Consider the following 27,680-nt stretch of genomic DNA (forward strand, 5'->3'; position numbering starts at 1 on the left):
GAGGCAGAGGCTGAGCAGGCAGAGAAAGAAAATTCAGAAAATTTATTTTATGGAAGGAGGCTAAGGAAGAAGGGCTTAGTGACCTGCAATTCAACATTGAGGTTAACTCAGTTTTGACGTTTGTAAAAACATTGAATGCATCAAACAGATTGCTTCCCTGCATGTTGCTTCCCTGTTATCTTCTCTTCCAGTTTTTCACAGACAACAATCTTTAGATTTATAATCTAAATTTATAATATAAACTACTCAAGGAAGGATTGGACGGCTATTTCGTGAACATCCAATGAATCCTTTTGCTCAATGGCTCTAACCTACCTACATTTCCATAGGACTAATAAATGGTTTACTAAAATATTTAAGGGTTTATTTCTTGTAGACACCTTGACATCTACCCAAGGAATATATTGCCTTGCCTAATGAACCTAGATGACATTCAAAACCACTTCCTGCCCAAAGAATGTCATTCTTGTGCTAGGAGCTTCAGAGAGAGTGAAATAAACATTTTCCCCACCTTGTTCAGCCCTTCCATCTCTGCAATCCCATTTGGGTTGATCATGAACGTGACATCTTGGGATCCTTGTCTTTCTAGACTCCCAAACCTCACTTTGCTAACAGACATATTGGAGAAAATCACCCAGTTCACAAGGTCCAGGTCTGAGGCCAGCTCTCCCTTCTCATCCAAATAGACTCCTTCTATGGAGTTATTGTGAAACTGTGAATTTTGAAGGAAGGGATGAAGCTGCAATGGAAGAGAAAATGGGCATTTTTAGACAGGACATCCAATGATCCATGGTAAGACCCTTTCATTTTTTCTGGGGGTGAATGAAGATTTTTCTCTGTATATACAAAATGAATGTGTCAGATTCGTTTTTGAAATTCTTAAGGAGATAATTCATCAACAATTTAATTTTAAAACCTATTAACTTACACTTTAATTATATATAAATTGGACCAGCACTGAGACGGGACAGAGAGAAACCTGGACAGGCTTTCAAGATTCTGTTCTTATAGCCAGTAACTATAAAGTAGCATTTCAGGAATCCTTGCAGTGTCTGTTTCTTGACCTGTCCTACCTGGAGGGGCTGACATCAATCAGGAAAGCCTGCCCAAGTTTCCCTCTGTCCCAATTTACATGCAACAAAGTCAGGCAAGGGTTCTTTTGAGTTTCTTTCCCGAATCTCCTCCTGTCTCTGGGCTATGTAATCACCTGCCCACTTCCTTCTTTATGGCTTGTTCCTTTCTTCACTGCTTAGTAGCTCTGAATTGTTCTACAGAATGCCTAGTCAAGTGACAACAGGAAGTAAAAATCATGTTAAAAGAACCCAAAGATGGTCTTTCTAAACAAGGATGGTGCACAAATCTCCTTCAACTCTACTCGATTGCAATGCTTCTTGCTGCATTTGGTAAACCCATGTAGTTATGGCAAAGGGTATCTACATGAAGTCTAGAAACCAAGAAACACACTGAGGAGACCCAGGGAAAGGGCACCGAGATGCAGCTGCACGTAGAGAAGCCCTCCTTCATTCCCTTGTGAGTGTTGGTGGAACCATCATTGATCCTCGAAGACCAGACTGGTGAGTGGACGCAGCCCAGCCCTGCAAGGAAAGGTGACGCTTTTCTCTCTCTATCTCCAATCCAGAACCATTCCCTCTGTTTCATTATTGCTACCCAAGGAGCTCTCCTTGTGTAAAAAGTACTCAGACAGGAAGGCCTGGCGCAATATGGTTCATGGGGTCACGAAGAGTCGGACACGACTTAACGACTAAACAACAACAACCAATGTCTATCTGATTGCCTTATGCATCAGCCTCAAATGTTCTTTGTGATAACGTTCCCAAAACTTCCAATTGTGTTACTATTTGATTGCCCTCTATATCATTAGCTTCCAATATTGATGAAGAAACACTGAGCACAGTGAAAACATGGGACTAAAATTAAATATAAAGTAGGTCAAACTAATGCAACAGGTAGAGCTACCAGCCATTGACGATGAAGATATCCAAGTGGTGGAGAGCTTCTGCCTTTTAGGGTCGACCATTAACTGTAAAGGCACAAGCAGTCAAGAAATGTGCTACAGACTAGCATTTGGTAGAGCTGACTGAAGGATTTGGAAAAGAGATTCAAATGCCATGATATATCTATACCTACAAAGATCAGAATCATGCAAGCCATGGGATTCCCTGTGATGCTCTATGGAAGTGAAAGGTGGACTTTAAAAAAGCAGGATAGGAAGAGGATTGACTCTTTTGAACATTGGTGCTGGAGAAGACTCCTGAGAATACTATGGACAGCCAGGAAAACAAACCGATGGACCAACTCAGAGTTCTCAGTCAAGGCACAAATTACCGAGCTCAAATGATCCTACTTCAGACCCATTATGTGAAGACCCAGCTTTCTGGAGGAGGCTGTAATGCTGGGAAAGGTGGAAGGAAAGGGAAGAAGAGGAAGACCAGCGGCAAGGTGGAGGGAGTCAGTTACAGTGGCAATGAGTGAACCATTGGGAGGCTTGAAAGGACAGGTTAGGGATCGATTGTCATGGGGAAAATCTATCTATGCAATCGCTAGGAGTTGAAAATGACTTGATGGCACATAATCAACCAATCAATCATTTGGTTATTAATTATTATTTTGATTTTGTTCTTCTTCAAAGCTCAGGTGCATACAATAACTTAGAAAATTATTTCCTGAAGAGAATTGGTGTTCTTGAACACTTCTCAAAACCTGTTCAAGTGAAATCCATTGTTGAAGATGGCAAGAAACTATTGGAGAATCTCTCTGATTGCATCTAATTTGCTATTTCTGAACTACAATATTTTTTTAAGGTGATCTTGATGATCTTCCTCTATATACTTCTGTAAGGAAGTGCATAATTGCACACACACACACACACACACATACACACACACAGATGCAGCAGAGTGGCCCCCTGACTTTTTTATGGGGGATTCCCTCAGTCATCCCCATAGTTCCTCTTCCTGAATCTGCATAGAGCCTGTTTGGTCATGAGGATCTGAATCTTTTTTGAAGAGGAATGTCCTCTTTCACTCAAGAGGGAGTGCAAGCACTTCTTTCTCTCAGCTTTTCTTGCCTTTTCTGTAGCTAGAAGAAGGTGTGATAGAATAAATCTCTCAGAAGGAAAGTATCTTCAGAAAAAGATACAAGTCGTTTAATGCACAAAATAAACGTCAAGAGCTGAGAGTTGATGATAGTGGAGAAAGGGGAAAGGAATGACCCTGGCGTTTGCAGAATCTGTCTCAGCTGATAAACATCCAGGAATATAGATTCAGACACACGCACAGTACAAGTAAAACAACAGCAACAAAAACATGGTGCTGAGTTTATGAAGCAACTTCTGAGATCCACCCTTAACAAGCAGAAATCCAACTGTTGAATGTGCTACGAGGTTCCTTTCAAACCTTTGCCAAGGAGGTTTAGTGGCTTAGGGGTTGGATGAGGACTGTTGGGACAAGGGATCGAATGCCCCCCTCAGCAGAGTTCAGAACAATTACTTACTCTGAGTCAGCTCTATTTATATACAGGGTGGTTCTGGGAGAAGAATTGGAGGATGAAGTACTATGGAGAAAAGTCAAAACTTAAGAACCCAAAGAAAAATGATGTTGTGCATAACCACACCGGAAGAATTCTGCCCAATGATGTCAAAAGGGAACACAAAGCTCCTCACAGAGACACAACATTGTTCCATCTCTCTACAGGTGAATGGGAAGCTCAGAAAGAAAGAAAAGATGCTCACCTTGAGGATTACAATGGATACCTTTGCTCTACTGGTATGTTCTGCTAGAGGAACTCAGCCTCAGGCTGATAGATGGATCACTTGACCAGGAGAAGAACCTCAATGCTCTATCAGTCTCCTGCCAGTTAAGCTCAACTCCCAGAGAATGTCCGTCTACTTTCCTTCCCTCTTGTCTTTTTTGAGATATTTTTCCACATTCCAGTCTAGCCATCGAAGTCCTAACTGGGCTTTATCCTACATCGTTTATCAGCCCAGAAAATGTTGGCCAAGTTGTGCCACTTGCTGTGACCCTTCACATTTCCTTTCTCCAATTCTACTGAAAATGTAAAACAGCAGCAAAAGAATAAAACGGTTTTTAACCAAGAAATGGGGTTGTGCCTGGGCCAAGGCAGTCCTGGAGCAGAGGAGTCAGAAGGGTGACACAGTCTAATACACCCCCCAGATCACTGGAATGAAGGGGACAGGATTGGGTGGGAGATGGTGGTGCTTCTGCTTGCCATGAGCAAAGTCAGAGAAGGGAGACATGCAATCAAAACAATAGATTAACTAAGAAACCATTATTGGCAGGATATGAAATGATAATTGATTAAACGAGGGAATGGATGGCTGAACAGTAAAGATGTCCAAATTATTTCTTCCAAATAAAGTTTAAAAAGAGAATCTATCGACAAAGGAAGGAAAAAAGTGAAGGGAAATCAAAAGAGAGTGGAATGGAAAGTTGGAATTCAATTTAATTTTTCAATTTTCTTTTTTTTAATTTTATTTTGAGAATATGAGCTTAATTCTTACATTTGTAAAACTGATTCTGAGCTGCTGGAGAGAGATACGCAGCAGAAAATAAATACCTGCCAAGCCTTCAGCCGTGGAGGCTCCAAGTTATTTCCACCATTGATCCTTGACCTCTTCGATCTGGATGAATAGGCTTCATGTAAGGCTCGGGCCACAGCCCAGATGGTGTTGTAAATGAAATAGTTGTCCCGAGACAGGATCCGATCAATGATCTCCTGAGGCAGAGCCTCCAGCTCTTCTCTCTCTTCGCACCGTCTCCAGACTTTCACCGAAAAGGCATCCTTGGTGTAGGAGCATGTGAAAGATGTCTGTGCAAGGTAATGCATGACAGAAATAAAATGGATCACGTCACCATACTTACCCATGTGGTTTCTCTTCATCAGAAAAGAAAAAATGCTATGGATGAATTGAATGGGAAAGACGGTAATTTTCAAAAAAACAGTGAAGTCCCATCGGATTGTTGTGATCAGGACTTTTCCTGTAACGGGTTCCTTAAAAGTTTCAAAGACTCCTTGTATAATGATTAGACCGTGATTGAATGAATTTGCTTCAGCACCATAAAGAAAGACATTCACTTGTCTCCACGTGCGGTATGGACGATCACTTATGACAACATGATAGATTGTTTTGGAAAAAGTTTGTGAGAAAACCGGACAAATGCTGTTCCTTATCAGCATGGAGCTCATTGTCCTCAAGAACAATTGTCCATTGTCAGTGTCTGGAGCAAGGAGACCCACCAAGGTCCACCTGAAATGAAGGAGCAGCTTGACCATCCCCAGGTACTGGACTCCTTCACCAGGGAGCATTGGGTAGAAGAAAGGAGACTGGGTTTTATCTCTCAGAATCTGGGAAACAAAACTGTAACTGATCTGAAAAGGAATGAGAGATAGAATTTTATTTGATACACATAATATCCAAAACATAAAATAACAATTCTGGCCTGAATGAAAGCATTAGTTCCACTCCGTGCAATGATTCAAGCATTGTGTCCCCTCTCATTTGCTTATTCAGTGGAGAATTTTCTGAACTCCAGGAAGTAAAAGGTCCCCCAGTCTGGACTGACACTATTGTAGAGGGAATATGTCTGCTGTAAATCTTCCCTTCCTTTGGATAACCTGAACTTTCATCCTCAATGCCTATCACTTCCAGCATAAAACTCTTGTTTTCCTCTACAAGAGAGGAGCTCAGATTGAAAGTTGCATCACTAAAAAGTATCTTCCCAGGAAAGACACACCTGAGGCACTTTGTAGGTGCCCAACATGGTAGAAATGAGGGTGGAGATGTCAGTTTCAGCTCCTTCAAGAACGACCACTGTGTTTCTTGGCCTTCCACAGCTGTAGTTGGGGACATTGGCCTCCCCGTCTGAAAGCAGGTCCAGCAAAGCTCCTGCAGTCATTTGTGCACTGAAGTAATTTTCATGGACATTGTAACCCAGAGTGATGTTGGGTAAGAGATGAGAATCCTGGTTGATCTCCTGGATGGCAAACAGGAAGGAGAGCATTGTCCAATATTCTGTTGTTGCTATCCTGTAAGTATTGATATATGAGAACGTAATCAGTAAAAAGAGCATTTTATTTAACCATTCTCTACAATGATATTTCTAATTAGCCAAAGTCCAAGAGTCTCTCTGAATGGATTGCAATATTCCTAAAAATATTAATATTTTAAAAAAAGGAAAAAATTAAACCATATTAATGGATATTATTAGATTGATTTCAAAGACATGGTCCCAGTTGATGACTGGAAAAGAACTTACCTCCTGTGAAACTTCATTGTTGGAAGTTTGACTTATCCTTCTATATAAAACATAGAATCATTGAGTCCAAAAGTTGGAAAGGCCACTTAGACCACCATCTCCACACTCAGACACACACATCCAAACACATACGAGGAGCAGCTGTGACTGTTAACAAAGCCAGCATGTTATCAATCTCTGGATGCGTATTGATTTTGAAGTCCTTGAGTGTAGACTTAACTTCCATTGAAATGATTACACAATTACAACACGTGGCATTAGAATCAGAATCATCTTTATTATGGTCACAGACCAGAACCACAGGCAAAAAGTACATTGAAAAATTCGTTAAAATGAATTAAAATACATTAAAATAAAATAAAACTAAACATAATGATATCTTTGCAGATTGGTGGGATCATCAATGGGCAGTCAATGTCTGCCTGATTTTACAAACAGTGTAACAAAATTTAGCTACGTTCAAGGAAACTAAATCATTCTGATCAGATAGAATTTCCAGAGTATTTTACCAAATGAGGAGTTATTAAATGGGTCCGTGAATCCTTATAGAAAATACAGTACAGCAGGACATCTGCTGTAGTTTTAATAGCCCATTGTCCACAGGGGCACAATCTCAGCTCGTATGGGACTTTTTTGTATCGGCCCTCCAAAACTGCTGTAGGAAGAGCATTACAGTGTGCTTGAGTTAGTGCCCTCTGAAGTTTGGGGATAGTTTTGTGATTTAGGTATCTCGCTGGCTTATAAGAAAGGACTTGACTAACCCTGGCATTATTTCAAATGGCAGTCATAAACATTTGGAAATTCAGTGACTAAATAAATCCCTGTCTGTGATTCCTTCATATTATCAGTGAGTTTTCAAAGCAGGGAAAAACATTCCTGCATTTTTGTGTCTGTGTTGACAAGGGAGGGGTAGAAGGGAGCAACCCCCCTCTCCATCCACCGTCTAGCTTTGCTCAGTGGATGTCAAGGAAAGTGCGATGAGAGATAACAAGAGCAGGAGATCAAGGTGACAAAGGCTCCTAAGGCTGGAGGGGGGCTGTAATGCAATGCAGGCAGATTCACTTACCACAATAATTCAGTAGAAGGAGTTGTGTTGAAGCTTAATGGTTGAAACTTAGCCTGGTTGCAGAGATTATGCCACCAATGAAAAGCTGTCCTCGTCTGTAACGATTGTGTGGGTCCACCCCATCTCTCTTCAGAGTCAGGAGACATTTGGCCTTGAGCTTCATACAGACTCCCTGGGGCCACAGAAGCAGCACAAGCAGCAACATGACTTGTGTTCCTGACTGAGCCTCCAGCCCTGTTCTTGCTGTGAATAAAGATCAAGAAGATGCAGAAGCCCTCTTCCAAGACAGAAGCTTCACCCTAATCCAGACTGGGTCCCACCAAGGCTGCACATCTGGAGGGGAGAGGAGGAAACACAGCCCCCGACTGCCATAAAAGTCTCCCTTGCTCTTTCTTTCTCCAGAAGCATTTATGTACCCACAACTTTCCAATGCCATGACATCAGCCAAGAAGGCTTTAGTCTGGTAATGCAGTGAAAATATGTTTTTGACATCTGTTGTCAAATTTTCTCAAGGTTTGCAGAAAAGTCTCTAGAGATTGAGCCCCAAGACAACAAGTAAATTACTGTGATTTGGATAATGGCAAGGAGGAAAGAGATCACCTTTCTGAACTTTGAATGAGTCGACAGGCAGATATACAAAAGAAGAAGTCACAGATGTAGTTCAAACTTTGAAGATGAGCCAATGATGGGATGGGAGAATTTGGCCCCAAACTTTTGTGAGACAATATCGTTATACAATCCAGTATTAAGAAAGGTTTTTATTAAGGGTGTGAACAATCCCACCTAAGAATGAATTAAGTTGGTCTTGTTTTGTGATGGACCTGGGCTCTATTTGTCAAGTTAGCCAAGGGCCTATTGAGATGGGTGGTTGCTCCTTTGTTGAATGCAGACACATATTTATTTCTTTATTTCTTGTTTCAAGTTTAGACTCTGGGTGGATAACAACAGTAAGTACATCATAACAGACATGATTGCAAAAACAACACACATATTCAACAGCCAAGGTAACCAAAACAGAACCAACACCAACAAATCAATATATTAATTGTGCGCCCCTGCTACTCACCTGGATGCCCCAGCTGAAAGATAAAACCAGGTCTTGAAGGCCTTGGAAAAAGCCAGTGGGCTTGGAAGCAATCTAATGTTTGGGGGATGATGTCCCAAAGGGTGGTGCCACCGCTGAAAAACCTCTGTTTCTGGACTCTCCATATGACATTCCCTAATAGATGGGACTCAAATTATCTCTTCCTTGCCGGACCTACTAGAACATATCTGGGGACAGTCAAAATAAGCTGGCCCCATGTCATGAAGGACTTTATGAGTCATCACTAGCATCTTAGGGTTGAGCAGTAGGCTGTGTTTCCCATCCAACCCCCCATAAATCCACACCCCAAGACAGGACCTCCTTGGCATCAGGTGAACAGCCAGGGGTGGAAATGAAAGCTGGGTATCATCAGTGTACTGATGGTACCTCACTCCATGCCATTGGATATCCTCACCCAACGGTTTCATGTAGATGTTAAACAGGATCAGAGAGAGAACTGAACCCTGTGGTACCCTGCACAGCAGAAGCTGAGGGCTGCAATTTTGCCCCCGATCAACACTGATTGGACTGCCCTGGAGGAAGGAAGACAGTCAACATAACAAGATGACAAACTGAAAGGTACCATGATTGGTGGTATTGTAAACCGCCAAGAGGTCAAGAAAAACAAGGATTGATACCCCACCCCCATTCTGCTCCTGCCAGAGCTCACTGACAAGTGTAATCAATGCTGTTTCAGTTCCACACCCAGGCCTGAACCCCGACTGAAGGTGTCCAGATAACCCACTTCTGCCAGGATTTTCTGAAGCTGCTCTGCAACCACCTTCCCTACAGTCTTCCCTAAAAAGGGCAGGTTGGAAAGTGGACAAAAATAGTCCAATACAGGTGGACCTAGCTATGGCTTCTTGAGGAGAGGACAAATTGCCTGACCCTAACCACCAGTCACCACCCAAGAGGCCTTAGCCAACCAGGAGGAACATGGATCTAATACACAGCTGGCTGTGCTCAGAACCTTATCCACTTCATCAGAAGCCACGGGACCAAAGTTCTCCCAGATAACTGAGCAAGACTGAGCCCCAATCACCTCCACAGGACTTCCTCCAAATTGGAAGTCCACCGTGGAGCAAATCTGAGAAATTTTGTCAGTGTTTTCCAAGTTCGTTCATGCTCCAAAATGGTGGATGATAAATGTTATATCTAGAAAATAAATATATGCTATACTGATTACGTCCACCTTACAAGCCAAAGCCCTTCCCTCGAACAAAGAAGATTAATCATTTCTTTAAAACTATTATTGCTTTTTTAAGAGGAGCAACTGAGTTGCACTTGTAGAACTGTTTGCTTCATGGTGGTTTTCCTGGCCAAGAACCTCCTTGAGGCCTTTAACAAAGCCAAGCTGATCACCTTCAGCATGCTGGCCTTCTGCAGTGTCTGGGTCTCCTTTGTGCCCACCTACCTGAGCACCAAAGGGAAGTATATGGTGGCTGTTCAGGTTGTCTCCATCTTGGCCTCCAGTGCTGGCTTGCTCGGCTATTTTTTATTTTTTTTCCCCCAAAGTGCAGCATTATTATCCTGAGGCCAGACCTAAATACTGAGGAACAACTATAAGTGAATAGTTACACACAGAGACTCCAACAACCTTTTTCTTCCTCCTCTTCCTTCTTGCCCAGTCCCTCCACCCAAAAGGGCGGGGGGAATCTGCCATTAAAGGTTCAGCAAGGAATATAATGGAAGGGAAGGGAAGGGTTTTCTCCCTTGGGAATCACTGCACTCAGTTTGCATCAACTTGGCCAAGGGCTGTGGGAGTCTCCTCCAGGAACTCTAAAAATGGGGGAAACCTTCCTGTATTTGGGCTGAGGGATTCAGCAGGAGGAGGCCAGCCAGATAGCTCTTCCAGGAGGGAGAAGGAAGGGCTGGAAAGTCCTAGCTGGGGCTGGGAGCCTCCTTTCAAGGAGGGAGGCAGGAAAGGGGGCAAGATGAGATGGTGGGGCTGAAGGCAGGGAGACAGGGAAGCACTTTGGCCCCAAGGGAGGCGGGAAAGGAAGGGAGACTTATGCAGAAAGAGCAGAAGGGCTGCTCAGCCCTGATCATAAGATGGAGGGAGGGAGGAGAAGACTGGGGGAGGGAGGCAACTATGTTCATGAAATATGGCCTCTGTGTTCCTTCAGCACACACAAACCCCTGCCATGATCAGGCAGCACAGTGGCCCTGGGTGGGAAGCATTACCTCTTTCTGGGAGCGGATGTCAGTTTGCACCTTGTTTCCAGACCGAACCAAGCACATGGACAAGTCAGTGTGTGAAGAGAATTAACCCTTCAGATCAGATCATAGAACTGGAAGAGGCTGTTTAGGCCATCATGTCCCGCCTCAGTTTTCCCATGCGGTCTGTGACCCCTTTGATGTAGGGCAGAAATACTTTGTTGGTGGGTGGCTGTTTTTCTTCTTCAGTCGCATGTTGTTTTCTTGGTTTTGTCAGGTTCAGCCTGTATGTCAGGTTCAGCCTGCACCGCACGCCTAGGAACTTGCCCAGCCGCGCTTTAGTCAATTTAGTCAATTTCGAGCGCCAGCGCAGAAAGAGGAAATGCGAAACCGCAAGCTAATGAATGGGCCCCCGTAAGCCAGAGGGCCACGGGCGCTATAGACAAAGGAGAGATCAGCGAATTGAGGAAGAGATCAGCGCGCGAGGGGATGCTCCCGGCTGTGCGCGCGACAGAAGCCCCAAGGAAGGCAATGACCACGCCATAGGCAACAACAATCAAAGAAACAAGAGAACTGGGCTGAACCTGCCATTCCAGTAGAAGGGGGGGATTACAGGGGGCAATCTGCAATCTAATTTGTAATATGTAACCTAGCAATGGGGCCCGCGGGGGGATTGAGACAACTATAAAGGAGTAATGTAAATGTACCAAGCCAGTCCTGGCTTTGCTTGTGACTGCTACGTTACGCATGAGTAAACCTCTTTTGTGAACCACACGTGTCACGGGAGTTTCTCTGTCGAACGGGGCAAACCTTACATAAAGCCAGGACTCCCATTGAGTGCTACCCGGTACACACCGAGGAGCGCTCACCTTTTTCCCTGCAGCCAAGACCGGAGAGGAATCGATTAACGGCACCAGGAGATGGCAAGCGATGGGGAAACCGCTTGTCAGCTGGGCAACCAGGAGCCCAGATCCGAAGGCATGATGGCGGGACCAGTCCGGGGCGAATGGCGCACGGACACAGCCAAGAGGGCGCCAGAGGACGGGTGGTCATTCGGCGGGGGCAGGAGCCCCAAAGGGTCGCCAGCATGGGGGGTCACGATGAGTCGTGACTCGGAACCTGAGGCCCGGGAGTGTGAGGAACGATTCACCCGACTGGAGGCCAAGATCGAGCAGTGGATGGACATTGTCCAAGTGATGTTGCAGACCATCTTCCGGCGGGGCAAGGCCCTAGGGGCAGAGTCGCAGGCGAAGAAGGAATCGGGCGATGCCGGCAGCAGTGAGGGTACAAACTCAAGAAGCTGCACAGAGCCTAGACCAGAGGTTGTGCAGATGGCTCCAGTCCCTAGTGTGAGGAAGAGGGGACCCACAACCACGGCCAGTTCGCGGGGCGCCAAGCGGGCGCTCAGCAGCGGGACGGAGCCAGAGGGCTTGACGGGACGTGCGGTTCCCGGGAGCAGCGGCGCAGGGTCCAGGAGCCAGGAGCTGGAGGAGAGGCTGGACCGGCTGGAGGGCAACCTCCAGCAGCAGACGACAGCTGTACCGGGCATGCGGGAGGCATGGCGTGGCGGACCCAGGGCCCCGGCTGGGGCAGCCGCAGAGGGCGGCGTGGAGACCAGGCTAGCAGAAGTGGTCAGCCTGATGGGGAGCGTGAAGGGGGGTCGGCGGCCAGCAGAAGCGCCCCAATTCAGGAGCTCAAGGAGCGAGCTCTCGGGGGGCCCCGAGCCACTAACCTATCTCCGTACACAGGACAGGCTCCACTCAGAGATCCAGGGGGGAGCACCCAGTAGGGACGACCTGGAGGCTCTAGTGAAGTGGAGCTGGCTGGTGGAGACGGCGGGGGATGCCGGAGACCGGGGGATGCGAGAGACGCGAGCCCCGATACCAGCCACAGCGGACCAAAGTGAGGCGGCACCGGAGGCAAGGCGCAGGAGCCGACGCCGGAGAATCGAGGTTGGAAACGCCCGGCAGACTGCAGGGACCTGTTACCGGTGTGGAGGCAAGGGGCATCGGATGGTGCAGTGCCCCTCGAGGCAGGAGGTCTTGGCGAGCTGCACAAAGGACGGGGGCCAGCGATTCCCGGCTATAAGGAACCCCGACCGATCCTGGGAGGAGACAGCAGCTAGTGGAGCGGTGTGCAGCGGAGCCGGTTGGCTCACGAGGAAGCCCGGCTCTGCAAGGAGGGGAGAGCGAGCCAGCGGGAGGCGACGGCCGGCGACGCTGAGGCGCACCCCGGAGCAGCCAACAGAGTGGCAGCATGAGGAAGGGCGGGACAGAAGAAACTACTCGCCCGTGAGGATCAGGGTCCACCTCAAGGGGGTGAGATCAGAAGCAGAGGCGAAAGTCGACGCCTTGCTGGATTCGGGATGTACCCACTGCCTGATCCACCCGGTACTGGCATCCGCGCTGGGGCTCAGAGTGAGGAGACTCAGGGAGCCCCTCGCACTCAGCCAGTTGGATGGATCAACGGCAGGGGGGGACCCGGCGCAGTATCGCACTGAGCCGGTCGGTTTGACAGTGGGGACAAGCCGGGAGGAGCTAGACTTGGTAGTTGCCCCGGTGGCCGACCATGCACTAGTGCTGGGGCTGGCATGGCTTACGCGCCAGAACCCGCACATCGATTGGGTGGCCAAGACGGTGCGGTTCGGCGGCACCACTGAGCAGACGAGGTCGAGCCGCAGAGGTGGCACGGGAACAGGGGGCCCCACAGAACTCGGTGAGGTGGCGGCTGCACGAGGAGCCGAGGGCCAGCGAGCTGCAGCAGCGACGGCAATGGGACCCAGGCAACCAACCGCACACGAGGTGAGGGCGGCGCCGAGGGAGACTGGCAGAGGAGCTGGGGTGGCAAGTGCACGAGAGAGTGTGGCAGCAGAGACGGTGCGATTCAACGGCACCACCGGGCAGGCCAGGTCGAGCCGCGGAGGCGGCGCGGGAGCTGAGGACCCCACAGAGCTGGGCGAGGTGGCGACTGCGCGATGGAGAGCCGAGGGCCGGCAGGCCACAGCAGCGACAGCAGCAGGGCCTGGGCGACCAACTGCACGTGAGGCGAATATGAGGACGGCGCCGAGGGCGACCGACAAACGAGGGGGGTCAGAGACCGCCGAGGTGGTGGTGGCATCGACGACGAAAGGCCCTGCAGCAACGCAGGGGTCGGCTACAGCAGAGACGGTGGCAGCGGGACCCGAGGGCCCCATGGCAAAGCAGGCGGCGATCACACTGGCATCAACAGCGGGGGCAGGAGCGGCGCCGGGAGCCGACTGGTCCGTGCCAAGCGTGAGTGAAGCAACCGGCGGTAGACCGGGACCTGGCCGCGGCCAGGGGAACCTGGAGGTTTGTAGGACCCTGAGGGAGCCGCCGCTCAAATCGATGGACCCAAGGAGGACAACCCAGCTGGAGGTGAAAGACGCAGCCCAACCCCCAAGGGAGAAGCAGGGGAAGGGAGCCGAGCCGGAGCTGAGGCGGCGCTGTGCGGAGGCGAGCGAGGGAGACCCCTGGTTGGTAAACAACAAGGACTCCCTGAAGAAACAAGGGACCTGCTGGGAGCACAAGGGGAGGCTCTACGTTCCAGAAGCTTGCCGGGTGGATGTGCTCTGGAGAGGGCACACCGAGGACACTATGGGACATTGTGGGTTCGTTAGGACTTTCCACCTCCTGCGTGAACAGTTCTGGTGGCCGTCTCTCCGGAGGGATACGAGGGAGTACGTGGCCAGCTGCTCGACGTGCGCAGCGGCGAAGGAAGGGAAGGGGAACCTTCGGGGACCCGTCCTATAAGTGACTCGGCCATGGTAAGGCCAAAGCCCCAAGCCAAGGAAAGGCACACCGATATGGCAGATGGTGGGGGCAGCACCCTAGTAGCCCAATTAAGAGGGGGACTTGTCTTCAGGGGGGCGGTATGTCAGGTTCAGCCTGTATGTCAGGTTCAGCCTGCACCGCACGCCTAGGAACTTGCCCAGCCGCGCTTTAGTCAATTTCACCGCTCGAGCGCTAGCGCAGAAAAAGGAAATGCGAAACCGCAAGCTAATGAATGGGCCACCTGGCGCCACTTCACTAATCTGGAGCGGATGCGTTGTGTTAAGCCAGAGGGCCGCAGGCGCTATGGACAAAGGAGAGAGCCGCGGACTTGAGGAAGAGATCAGCGCGCGAGGGGATGCTCCCAGCTGTGCGCGCGACAGAAGCCCCAACGAAGGCAACGACCAGGCAACAACAATCAAAGAAACAAGAGAACTGGGCTGAACCTGCCATTCCAGTAGAAGGGGGGGATTACAGGGGGCAATCTGCAATCTAATTTGTAATATGTAACCTAGCAACGGGGCCCACGGGGGGATTGAGACAACTATAAAGGAGTAATGTAAATGTACCAAGCCAGTCCTGGCTTTGCTTGTGACTGCTACGTTACGCATGAGTAAACCTCTTTTGTGAACCACACGTGTCACGGGAGTTTCTCTGTCGAACAGGGCAAACCTTACAGGTTTGATGGTTCTTTTTATTTCATTCTTGGAGTAGCCATTCGCTTGTAGGACCCAATTAAGGGGTCACAGACCGCATGGGAAAACTGATGGAAAAACACAATTTCCAAACAATCTTCAGACCCACCAGAAAAATACAACAAGTGCTAAAATCAGCAAAAGACAAAAGGGATCCCCTCACAGCCTCAGGAGTATACCGCATACCATGCAGCTGCGGGGAAGTATATATCGGGACCACAAAACGCAGCATCCATACCAGGATAAAAGAACACGAAAGACACTGCAGACTACAGCAACCAGAAAAATCTGCAGTAGCTGAACATGCTCTCAAACACACTGGACACAAAATCCTATTTGAAAACACAGAGATACTGGACAACACCAACAGCCACTATACCAGGCTATACCGGGAAGCCATTGAGATTCACAAACACCAGCACAGCTTCAATAAAAAAGAGGAGAGTCTAAAAATCAACAAAACCTGGCTACCAATCCTGAAAAATACAGCCTGCAAAAGGTCAACGAACTCAGCTCAACCACCAGGACGTGTGAACAGTTCACACAATGAACTTGCTAATCACCCCCAGCAGCCCCTCGTTAACAATTCAATAGAAGAAAAAACCCTGCCTAATCCCCAGGAAGATACACATATTATGACACCAAAACAAGCAGCCACTCGTTAACCCAACCCCATACCCCCCTACCTCCCCAATCCCCCCGCTTCAGATCTCTATAAATACCCACAGAAGGGTCACATCATCCTGGGCACAGAGAGAACTGCTCCTATCTGTGCTCCTGCGTTCTGAAGATGCCGGTCACAGATGCTGGCAAAACATTAGGAAACAAAACTTCCAGAACACGGCCACACAGCCCAGAAGACCCACACCAGCCATCTTTTAATTTACTTATTAAAAGTTCAGTTCCCTTTAAGGGGTCTGCCAAAACCAAATCAAGTAATTTGCAAAGGCTCTTAAATTACAGTATATGACTCTTTTTTAATCTTTATGCCCACGATCCTCTCATCTTGTCTTTTTCAATATTTCAGGAAGTGAAATAATTCAATATTTCAAAAACTAAAATAAACAAAAGAGACAGTGGGCAACCTTGTCTTGTTCCTTTTTGTATCTCTCATGATTTAGTTAAATCTCCATTAGCAATTCTCTGTGCCGCCTGTGAAGTATAAATTGATTTCATCCATTTTGTAAAATTCTCTCCAAAATTCGTATCTTCCATATCTTAAACAAGAAAGTCCAGTTCAAATTGTCAAAAGCCTTCTCTGCATCTAAAAAGATCAGTGCAGTTTGTTTTTCATTATGTTGCTCCAAGTGTTCCAAAATATCCAACGTTGTCTTTCAACTGTTTTTTAGTTTAAAACCTGCATTGATCCTCATGAATAAATTCCCGCAAAATTATTTTCAGTCTTTCACCTAAAATCATTGCCATATTAGTCATTATTCAACAATGATATTGCTCTGTAATTCCTTGCTAAAGTCAAGTCTTGTCCTTCTTTAGGTATTACTGTTATATTAGCCTGTCAGGATCTGCGCAAGCTACCTAGGAATCATAGGGGTTTAATTTAGATTAGTAATGTTACATTGACAGTTAAATGATTAAATTATTAAGTACAGGGGCGCTTGCTTGCTCCTGCCATCATAGTTAGGAGAGAGGGGGGAAGCTGATAAGACAGGAGCTGATGGTATCTTTGATGAGACACCAACAAGGCCAAGCACCGGGGCCGGATGGCCGGACGGAGGTATGTTATGAGTGGGAGGAAGGAGTGGGGTCACCACCAGGTGATAAAGAATTGTGGCAACCAGGCAACAGGGGGAAAAGGATTTAAAAGGCAAGGCTTTGCTTAGAGATCCTCAGACTCAACAACTTCTCTACAGATGCTGTACAAATCTCCCAATAAAGAAATCTATAATGGAACCAAACCAGACTCCAGAAGATTTTTGAGCGTTGGGTATGAGTGTGCAGACTCTGACATAGCCTCTCTCCAAGCCTTTGGCATTTTTCCACCCTGGAAAATTGTATTTTGTAAAAGTTCATCCTCAAACATTTATAATGCAAACTTGATAGTCTATCTGATCCAGGCACCTTTCCTGGTTTACTCTTTTTGATTGCTTCTGAAACTTCCCTTCTTGTTATAGCTCCATTCATAATTTGTGTTTGTTCTTCTATAGTTGTTGGTAAATTTTGTTTTCTTAGACATTCATCTATTTTCTCCAATGGAATATCATGTCCTTTATACAAATTAGAATAGTATTGATAAAATGTTTTTTGTATGGCCTCATTATCCAGTAATACAGTATCTCCTGTAGTTTTAATATCATTTGCTTTTCTTTTTCTTTTTGCAGTCTATAGGCTAACCATTTCCCTGGTCTATTTGCTCCATTTATATTCCATGTGAAATATTTCTAATCCATACTCATGCCAAACATTTAGAAAAGTCCTACCTGTAGCATCTATTTCAGTACCATCTTTCGGTTCCTGTTGCATCTGTTGCGATTGTTGTGTAGGTCCCACTGAAACCTTCATTTCCATCTCCTCCAATTCACCTTTATATTTTTCTAAAAAATCTCTCAACTTCTGAACAGAATTTAGTCAAAATCTTTGCTGTTGATAAGTTGGAAGTTATCTTACAACTTATCCAACTTTGGATAAGTTGGAACAACTTCCAACTTATCCCATCAAAATGGGATCTTTTCCTGTTTTAAATTTTCAGCCAAGAACGAATATTCTTTTCTCTTATGTAAAATGCTAATAGGAATCTCTTTCAAAACAGTTATACTGTATCTGTATTACCCATTTTCAGTCTTGTATTAAAATATTGTTGTAAGACTTGATCCCTTAACTTCTTTGTAACAAAATGCACAAAAATATCTCTAGGACATTCTTCTTCCTGGCAAATACAGAATTTATTCTATAAATCTTATCAATTTCTGTCTCCATATCTTCCTCTTCTAAATCCCAAAAAATTGCCAAACATTAATACTCTGCTCTCCAATATTTTCATCAGGAACCTCTGGAACAGCTCTAAATCTCAAACAAAATTCTTCCTCTCTCAATTCCAGTAAAGCCAGGTTATCCAATTCTCTTTCCAACTCTATCATTTAGTTACTTGACCTCTCCAGATATTTGTTTTATAGAAATTTCCTTCTTTTTAACATCTTCTCTCATCTCCTCTCTTAGCTTTTCTAATGTTTCATCCCTTCTTTTTTCAGAGGCATCCAATTTATTTCCCATTTGCTCAAAAAGTTTCTGAAGCATATCTTGTGTAATGATTTTTTCTGCAAGTTGTTCTAGCAAGCCTCTTCTGCCCTCTTTTGCCATTTTTCTAATAATCATTTTTAATCCAGAAGCAAAAAAAAATAAAAAAATAAAAATAAAGGTCCCAAACCAGCAGAATAAAAAGACAAGCCTCTGCCATTTTCTCCTTGCTATCTTCTTGTTTCAAACACTTTCACTTTAGTAGCTCTCATAACTTCGACCACAACAAAGCTCACGTCTACATGTCAACTACAGTAAATGTCACCATCTGTGCCTTGCCTTTTGTTATGCAGAGTGCACCAATCACATAGACTCTTTAAGAATAGCGAGCAACATTCCCTCACCAGGCTAATCTTTTTAGGTGGCTTAATCAAAAATCGTAGCAAAGCACGTTTGTCAAAGTAAAAGTAATAAAAAGAGAAAGAGAAAAATAGGAAGAAAAAAAAAGACTGTTCCCTTGTCTGTTTGAAATCCTTTCTCATACCTTCTCTTAATTAAATTTTGCAAATAGTTCTTGAATCTTTAAATCAAAGTCTCTCTGTCTGTCTGTCTGTCTGTCTCTGTCTCTCTTTTGTAATCTTGAAAGAAGCTATAACTCACTCCAAGGAGTCTTATCTTGCTGCAGAGGAAATCTCTCTTCATGTGCAATTAATTACTTACCAAGGTGATTAAAAAGTGGGGAGAAGCAAAGCTGTAATGTCCTTTTGGCTCCACCGCCATTAGCAGCATAGATGGAATTCCAGGTCTCCCAGCAGGTCAACTCCTGAGCTGGCTGCAGAAACTGTTCAGTTTCTGCAGTTAAGTCAGGAGGAACAGCTGTCTGGAGCACACGTGGTTTCTCTTTCACCTTCCAACCAGAATTTCTCAGCTGTAGTGGCTCTCTTCACTTTGGAGAGTGTCAGCCTGACATTGTTCCCCTCCTGAAGCCTCCAGAGCTTTCTAAATCCTGTCTAAACATACTTACCTTCTCTTCCATTCCAGCTTCATTCCTTATTTCAAAGTTCTCAGTTTTACAATAATTCCATAGAAGGGGTGTATTTGGATCAGAATGGAGAGCTGGTAGCAGACCTGGACATTGTAAGCTGGGTGTATTCTATCAATAAATCGATGAGTAGAGTGAAATTTGGGAGTCTACAAAGAGAACGATCCCTGGAGTTCAAATTTATGATCCACCACAATGCTATTGCAGAAATGGAAAACCTGAACCAGGTGGGGAAAGTTTTTATTTCAATCTATCAGAAGTTCTTGCCAACAGGATTGCCCTCCTCAGGAAGAGAGTAGCTATGAAGGTCATCTAGAGAGGCAAGGTTTTCTTTGGTTAGATGTCCATGTATCTAAAAGGAAACATATCTTTAATTATTCAAGAAAAGTTGAATAGAGCTGTTCTCCTCCCCCCCCCCCACCTCCAGATATTGGTTCCATTTGTTTTTTACTGTTCTGGTGAGGTTGTTAGCCCTGTGAGGTAGTCCAGACAAAAAGGACACCCAGGAGTACTAGCTCTATCTTTATTGTAAGGTTACATTAACTGAATTTTGCAAGACTGAAATTGTTGCTCCGCTCCTTTCCTTTTACTCTCTGGAAAACTAGGGAGGGCCCCTTATGAATCTTTTCCCACACCATCCCTCTCTCTATGGTCTGAAACATCTTTTACATGCCAGGCATCCCATCTGCGGCTCTCCATCTCATATTCCACTATCATTCCCGCATACCATTAAAGTTGGTCCTTGTTTAATGACTGCTTGTTCAGCAACCGTTTGAACTTGCGACAGTGTTGAACAAGGGGTGATGATGACTGGTCCTTGAGGTTTTGACCATTGCAGTGTCCTGCAGTCACATCATTGTGATTTCCAATCTTTCCTACCAGCTTCCCACAAGCAAAGTCAAAGGGAAGCCAGCAGGAAGTCAGAAGCTGTGATGACCTGAGGTCCTCACTCAATGACCCACATGGTCCTTGCTGAATGATGGTAACGGGATTGTCAGAACTGCCATCGCTAAGCAGCATGATCATGTCATGTCATGCTTTAGGACCACATTACTTAGCAAGAGAAATTCCAGTTCCAATTAACATTGTTAACCAAGGACTACCTGTATTGAGATACCCAGAGTTATGGACTATAAGATGGGAGGCCATATGTCTCATAAACAAGTAAAGTATTTGTTAGTCCTTTACAGAGGGATGTAGGTTTGAGCCATGGGGTGATGTGATTCATTTCAGAAAAGCAAAGAATCCATCCAACCTTCGCTTGGGTAATTTAGTATGAAAATTTAGATTCCAAACTAAAAATTGTGGTCTGTCCAAAATTAGAAGAGGAGATAAAGAAAGAAGTAACATTTAGTCAAATCACTTTGATGAGCTCCAAATTTTTTACTTAGCAAGTGGTGGGCCTTGAGATTGTGGAGATCCCCAATCTCTTCCTCATTTGACCCTTTTCTGGATATACTGTAAATTCATGATTCATTTTCTGGATATTTTCCTCTCTCTGCTCAGCCCCTGCCTCCTTCCAGGTGTGTGGAAAGCTGTCCTCCCGGATTCCGGAAGGTGGCTCAGGAAGGGAGGCCCATCTGCTGCTACGACTGTCTTCCTTGTGCAGAAGGAACCATCTCCACCATGGAAGGTGGGTGACACCAAAGGAAAGGTGCAGCCTTTTGAGAAGACTCTATACCATAACATTTGCTACGAATGGACATTTGACAGGCAATTCTCAACTTGGCTTTTTAAATATTCATATCCTTATAATGTGTATAATTTATTTCATAGTCAAATATAAGTAATAAGCTTGGAGCTTAAACTGGGATAAGATACTAAAAGATACTGGATGAATGAGGACTGGGCATTGCTCTTCATCTTGCACAAACATGTATAGGTTTGTGCAAGATTTTGTTTGTGCTTTCAGTTTGCTATTTACCCCGTTTCTCTGAACAGTCATAATTTCCAGGGTACCAGGGCATAAAGACATTCATTGGGACTTACAAGAGGATCAGGTCTTTTTGCAATTGTCCAACTCTGAATGGAACCATTTCTATGGACAGCCAAAATTAATGGCTCAGAATGGTAAATGATGGTCCTTCCTTCCTTCCTTCCTTCCTTCCTTCCTTCCTTCCTTCCTTCCTTCCTTCCTTCCTCTCTACAAGTTCATTGATGAAATGGTGACGTTAAAAAAGGAAAAGTAAAATTAAGAACTTCTAGCTGGAGAGAAATGAAGAAGTGTCCTGACTTCATCTACCCACAATCATTCACACCAACAACAATTTCACCCAAGCAATGCATTTGATTGAAGAACATACTTAATGGGAGATCTTACTCTTGCTCTTTTCAGATGCAGAAAAATGCACCAAGTGTCCAGAAGATCAACATCCAAACACCAGTCGAGTTCACTGTATTCCAAGATTAAAAACTACCTTTCTTATAAGGAAAATGTGGGAATCATCTTGGCTTCCATTGCCTTGTTCCTGTCTTTAACCACAGGCTTTGTCTTGGGAATCTTCCTTAAATTCCTGGAAACACCAATCATCAAACCCAACAACCGCGACATCTCTTACGTCCTCCTTGCTTCCCTCCTGTTTTCCTTCTTAACCTCCTTCCTGTTCTTTGGCAAGCCAACAAAACCAACCTGCCTTCTCCAACAAACAGCCTTCAGCACCTTCTTCTCAGCTGCCATTTCTTCAGTCTTAGCCAAAACGATCACAGTGGTGTTAGCCTTCTTGGCCACAAAACCAGGGAATAAAGTGCAGAGATGGCTGGGGAAGAGCTTGGCCAACTCCATCATCCTTTGGCTGGTGTGGGTCTTCTGGGCTGTGTGGCCGTGGTCTTGAAGTTTTGTTTCCTAACGTTTTGGCAGCACCTGTGACCGGCATCTTCAGAGTGCAGGAGCACAGACAGGAGCAGTTCTCTCTGTGCCCAGCTGTGCCCAACTGCTCCTGTCTGTGCTCCTGCACTCTGAAGATGCCGGTCACAGGTGCTGGCGAAACGTTAGGAAACAAAACTTCAAGACCACGGCCACACAGCCCGGAAGACCCACACCAGCCATCGTATGCCAGCCGTGAAAGCCTTCGACAATCCATCATCCTTTCTTGCTCTGGGGTCCAAGTTGTCATTTGTAGCATCTGGCTGGGAACTTCTCCCCCATTCCCTGACTCTGACATGCATTCCCAGTCTGGAGAGATCATTCTGCAATGCAATGAAGGATCTGTTGCCATGTTTTATATTGCTCTTGGCTACATGGGCTTCCTCTCCATCATTTGCTTCACAGTGGCTTTCCTGGCCAGGAACCTGCCTGGGGCCTTCAATGAAGCCAAGCTGATCACCTTCAGCATGCTGGTCTTCTGCAGCGTCTGGGTGTCCTTTGTGCCCGCCTACCTGAGCACCAAGGGGAAGTACATGGTGGCTGTCCAGATCTTCTCCATCTTGGCCTCCAGTGCTGGCCTGCTGGGCTTCATCTTTTTCCCCAAATGCTACATTATCTTCCTACGACCAGATCTGAATAGAAAAGAGCATGTGATGTCAAAATAAGAGTAACATGAATTTTAGGTCAGTGGTTCTCCAAAATATCAGTTCACTCTCCGTGCTCAGCCCTGAGGCCTGGTCTTCAGAGCTTCAGTGGTCCCGGCCTCCATCTGCTGCTAATTAATGCAAAGTGAACCTGTAATAAGACTCACCCCATCCATGATGTACTTCTTGATGAGAGGACCAATTTGGTCTGCATTACTGAAACCCGGCTGGACACAGAGGTGGGGGAGGGTTCTTCTCTAGGAAATGTGCCCTCCTGGGTTTCAGGTGTGGCATCAGGAGAAGGGGAAGGGGTGCAGCTGTTGTTATCCAAGGATCTCTGGTGGCTTTCAGGTGCTCTGTGCTGGCCATGGCCAGATGTGAGACCCTGCTTATGAAATTGATCCAGAAGAATTGGTTGGGGTGGCTGCTACAACCAGGTCTTTAAGGCCTTCTGGAATGCCATCCGAGTGGGTGCCACCCAGCTCTGAGGAGCAACCTCATTCCAGAGGGCAGTGCCAGTGTCAGAGAAGATGGCCTTTCTGATGACAGCTCCACTAGGTAAACCAAACCAGAAAATCAAGTTCACAGGAAGACCAGAATGAGACATTAGTGAGACTGACTATAATAAGAGAATCTCAGGGCACAACTGGTGCACCAGATTGAGCTGTGCAAAAGATTTCCTGGCCACAGTTGACCCCTGCTCGTTGAAGACCCCCAGATTGCGGAAGTGGAACCCCACCCAAGGTGAAAGATGGAATTTCCCAGAACCAGGTGGCTCTTATACTCTTGGTAGGATTGAGTGGGACACAGTTCTTCCCCCTCTTGTAGGACCCAGAAGTGCCTTCTCTGCTGCAGGGACTGCCCTGTGGAGCAGCCTCCCCAGGAGATCCAGACTGTCCCGACCCAGTTAGATTTCAGGAGGGCTGTAAAAGCTGGCTTTCCCCACCATGTTAGGACCAGGTTTTCAGCAGAACAAATATATGTGTGTTTACATTCAAGAATAATGCATGGGATCCATTGGATTCTGTATTTCTTATGCCTGTACTTAATTGTATTTTCCTTGTTTTTCTTGCTTTGTATCATTGGTTATTTGCTTAAGATGGGTGATCATATCTATTTCTCAAATCGATATATAGATTCAGTGCTCCTGAAACAAGCAAAAATCCATGAAGTACTTTTATTTCCAGGTCTTGAAAGAGATGGACCACCACTTTTTAAAACATGTGTTTACCTTTATTTCTGTAATAAAACAGAAGAAAAAAACTGATTGGGACCAAGGACCATCTGGGAGTGCTGCTACTATGGCAGCCTGGAGCTCACTGTGGGGTTGGTGGTGGAGTTTCCCAGTCTTATGTTTCTGGGGGACTTCAACCTGCCTCCCCTGGGAGTGGGGTGGGAGGCAGCTCTGGAGTTCATGGAAACCATGCCTTCCGTGGACCTTTCCCAAGTCATCCAGGGACCTCTTTCTGGTCACTTACAAACTGACTCGCTCAAAATTCATGGAAGGGATGCTTCTCCTCCTGGCCATTCTACAACATATGGTGATTTTACTTCTTGTTGTGCTTAAGTCTCTAGACACTTTCTGCAATTGTGCAGATTTCACACAAATGTGTCAAAAACATGCTTTGATCTCAAGATCGGACTCTTTTTTTTATAATGATATTTTTTTAGTTAAAATATATAAAAAGCACAGTTAAAATACAAATCAGAAAGTATAGGAAAGAAAGATAGAACTAAAAAAAAAAAGACAAAAACAAAGATAGTGAGAACAGATAGAAAAATGAAACGGAAAATGACTTCCGACTATCTCCAATACAGACATCAGTAAAAATTAAAAAAGGATTAATCTCTTACCAGTAATTAATCCAAATTCACATTATTTCTATCAACACAAACCATCTAATCATTAAATCCCCCAATCAAAGTTTCATTTTTTCCCCACCCAAGCACATAATCTAAGAAGGGTTGCCATGAGGAGACAAATTTAGAAACAGTATTATCTCTTATTAACACTGAACTTCACCATTTGAGCCAAGTCTATTAATTTAATAATCTATTCTTCCACTGTAGGTATTTGTGAGTCCTTCTATCTTTGCACGTATAACAGTCTTGCAGTTGTGGTCATGTATAGAAGCAAAGTTCCGTGTTGTTTCTCCAATCATCAATACCAATAGGAACAATTCCGCTTTTTTTGGAATACTCACTTTAAGAATCTAACATCACCCTGGGCTGCACAACTGATGAAAGCTACTTCAATGCAGGAAAGACTTTGGATGAAGACTCTTCCCACGAGAAAGAAAGTCAGAAGTTTGGAGGCCTCCTGGCACAGCAGAGAGGGAGAGACACTTACAAGAGGTCACCTGCACGCAGAAGACACCACACACCCCTGGCACAGTTTTTCTCATGCGCAAGGATGTCAGTTGGAGTGTGGATGAGAACCGCCCCCTGCGGTCAACATTTTTGATGTCTTCTTGATCATCACGTGACAGTTGGACAAACATTCAGTCAAATTGGGGGTAGAATTTAAGGGACAATCGGGAACTCATAGAAATGAATTGTGTTCTCTCTCTCTCTCTCTGCAAAAAAGAGAGATGTGATAACTCACTTGTGCTCCTCTGGATCACAATTAAAATCCCTGAGGAATTTAGGGAACAACAAAGAATCCTACCTCTATTGCTCTGGCCAAGCAGGAACCTGATGTTAACAAGCAGATGTTAAAGTCCTGTGCTTTACACTGTTCGTCTGGATTGTATGTATTTAAGCAGTAAGTCACTAGGTGTTATTATTCAGATGTTTACAAAGTCTCTCCTTTTGAAGTTGGAAAGCAAATCTGGAACCCAGGCTTTGTGTGGAGAGGGAGGAATGTTCAGTTCACCCCCAGGAGACACAAAGGGGTCTTGCCATCAAAGTGTGGAGGTCCTGTTTAAATACACCCATTTTCTCTTCCATTCCAGCTTCACTCCTTCCTTCAAAACTCTGTTTTACAATAACTGCAGAGATGGGGTCTATCTGAATGAGAAGGGAAACCTGGCAGCTGACTTACACATTGTGAATTGGGTGGTTTTTACCAACAAATCTACCAAGAAAGTGAAACCTGGGAGCCTAGAAAGACAGGGATTGTGGGATTTCAGATTCACAGTGAAGCGGAAGAGTATTGCAGAGATGGAAACACAGAATGAAGTGGGGAAGAAATTTGCATCACTCCTTCTGAAACTCTTGGGGCTTTGCACTCTTTGGGGATTGCACTCTTGGGGCAAGGGGTGGCTGTGGATGTCTTCTCCTAAGTTCTCCAAGAAGGATGTTTTGTTGCTGTTGGCTAGCCAGGAGTCCATGAGAAATGTACCTTTAACTATCTGAGTAAACAACTGGTTGGCCTGTGGAAAGGCTAGAGGATCTGAGTCATGCAACAACATGATTCACTTTGCCAAAGCAAAGAATCCATCCAACCTTGTCTTGACTGATTGATTGATCTGATTTAAAGTCTGTCCCAATCTGTATGACTCTGCGATCTTCCTGGGGTGTCACAATGAAGAACAACAAAAACACAGAATATATAATCCCAAAGAAATGCTGGAGAAACACAGCAATGACTTAAACAACTGAAACGTTGCAGAAGAGGCCTACCACGCATTCTAACCCAGGTCCTGGTGATAGAGGCAGGTTTTAAGGGCTTGCTTATATAGGGTTGGGGGGCTGGAAACGAGTCTCAGGCAGAGTGGGGTTCTAGAGGGCAGAAGCTGTTTCCTGGATCTCACCATGCAGCACTGTTGAATCCATGGGACCTGGAGCATGCCAATTCTGTCAGACTGTCAGGCTTTGAAATAAACATCAAAGTTGTGGCCAAAACCTGACTCACCTGAAGCAACCAAATCACATTGAAGATATAACATAATTTTATTTGCATGTATACAAACAATAATACAATCTATACTGGACTCCCATCAAAGCTTTGATACTTTGCTGAGCAGCCATGAGCAAAAGCAGAACCAAGCCTTATATACCTTTGGCCCACTACATTGCAAAGGCAGGACAACAAAAATGGCAGACACAGTGAAAATTACAATGTGATGCTGGAATAGTATAGATAAACCCATCCGAGTGACCTTATTATTATTTCTCCCTTCCTACTAGGTCAGCTGCAAAGAGACGACTCTTTGGAAAAGACCCTAATGCTGGGAAAGATGGAAGGCAAAAGGAGAAGGGGATGACAGAGGATGAGGTGGTTAGATAGCATTACCGAAGCATTGAGCATGAAACTGAGCAAACTCAGGGAGGCAGTGAAGGACAGGAAGGCCTGGCGCGATGTGGTTCATGGGGTCACGAAGAGTCAGACATGACTTAACGACTGAACAACAACTGGGTCAGCGTGCTAGGCATACTATCTTTGAGATACAATCAGTGAATAAAAGCAGTTTGGTTCACTGGGCCACAGGGACTCCCTACCTAGAGAAATCATCCTGCAATGCAACCCATCTACTCTGTGGTGGCTTTCCAGGCCAGGAGCCTGCCTGGGGCCTTCAATGAAGCCAAGCTGGTCACCTTTAGCATGCTGGTCTTCTGCAGAGTTGTCCACAAAACCGGGGTTTCAGCCCAGTCCTTTAACCCAATGAAAGACCGGACTCGAGAAACTCATTTACTCATTTATTAAGGCACCTTAGTAACTGAGGACTCCTTTCCAAGAAGAGAGCCCCAAACAAAAGAAATGTGTATCTTTTATACTTTTCAAAGACAGCATCACCACCAGAGAGTACATGATTGGTTACACAATTGAGCATGTGCACTTATCCCAAAATACTATGACGCCTTTCGAAACTATAGGCCCCCATGTCCATGACCCTCTAAGCCTTCTGTTT

At 45.5% G+C, this 27,680-nt stretch overlaps 1 protein-coding gene across 1 annotated transcript in view; it reads left to right on the plus strand.

The window, feature by feature from the left end:
- The first annotated feature begins 11,703 nt into the window (after positions 1 to 11,703).
- Positions 11,704 to 27,680, plus strand: part of LOC148214038 (vomeronasal type-2 receptor 26-like) — a 35,349-nt gene continuing 19,372 nt past the window's right edge. Inside the window, exons 1-2 of the mRNA XM_088128877.1 lie at positions 11,704 to 11,796; positions 13,313 to 13,404. Coding sequence (XP_087985003.1) covers positions 11,704 to 11,796; positions 13,313 to 13,404 — 185 coding nt within the window. The remainder of the gene's footprint in view (positions 11,797 to 13,312; positions 13,405 to 27,680) is intronic.

The sequence above is a fragment of the Python bivittatus genome, unplaced genomic scaffold (assembly GCF_059951505.1).
Source record: "Python bivittatus isolate LINGU-HERP-01145 unplaced genomic scaffold, Pbiv_v1 ctg000820_np1212, whole genome shotgun sequence".
Classification (NCBI taxonomy): domain Eukaryota; kingdom Metazoa; phylum Chordata; class Lepidosauria; order Squamata; family Pythonidae; genus Python; species Python bivittatus.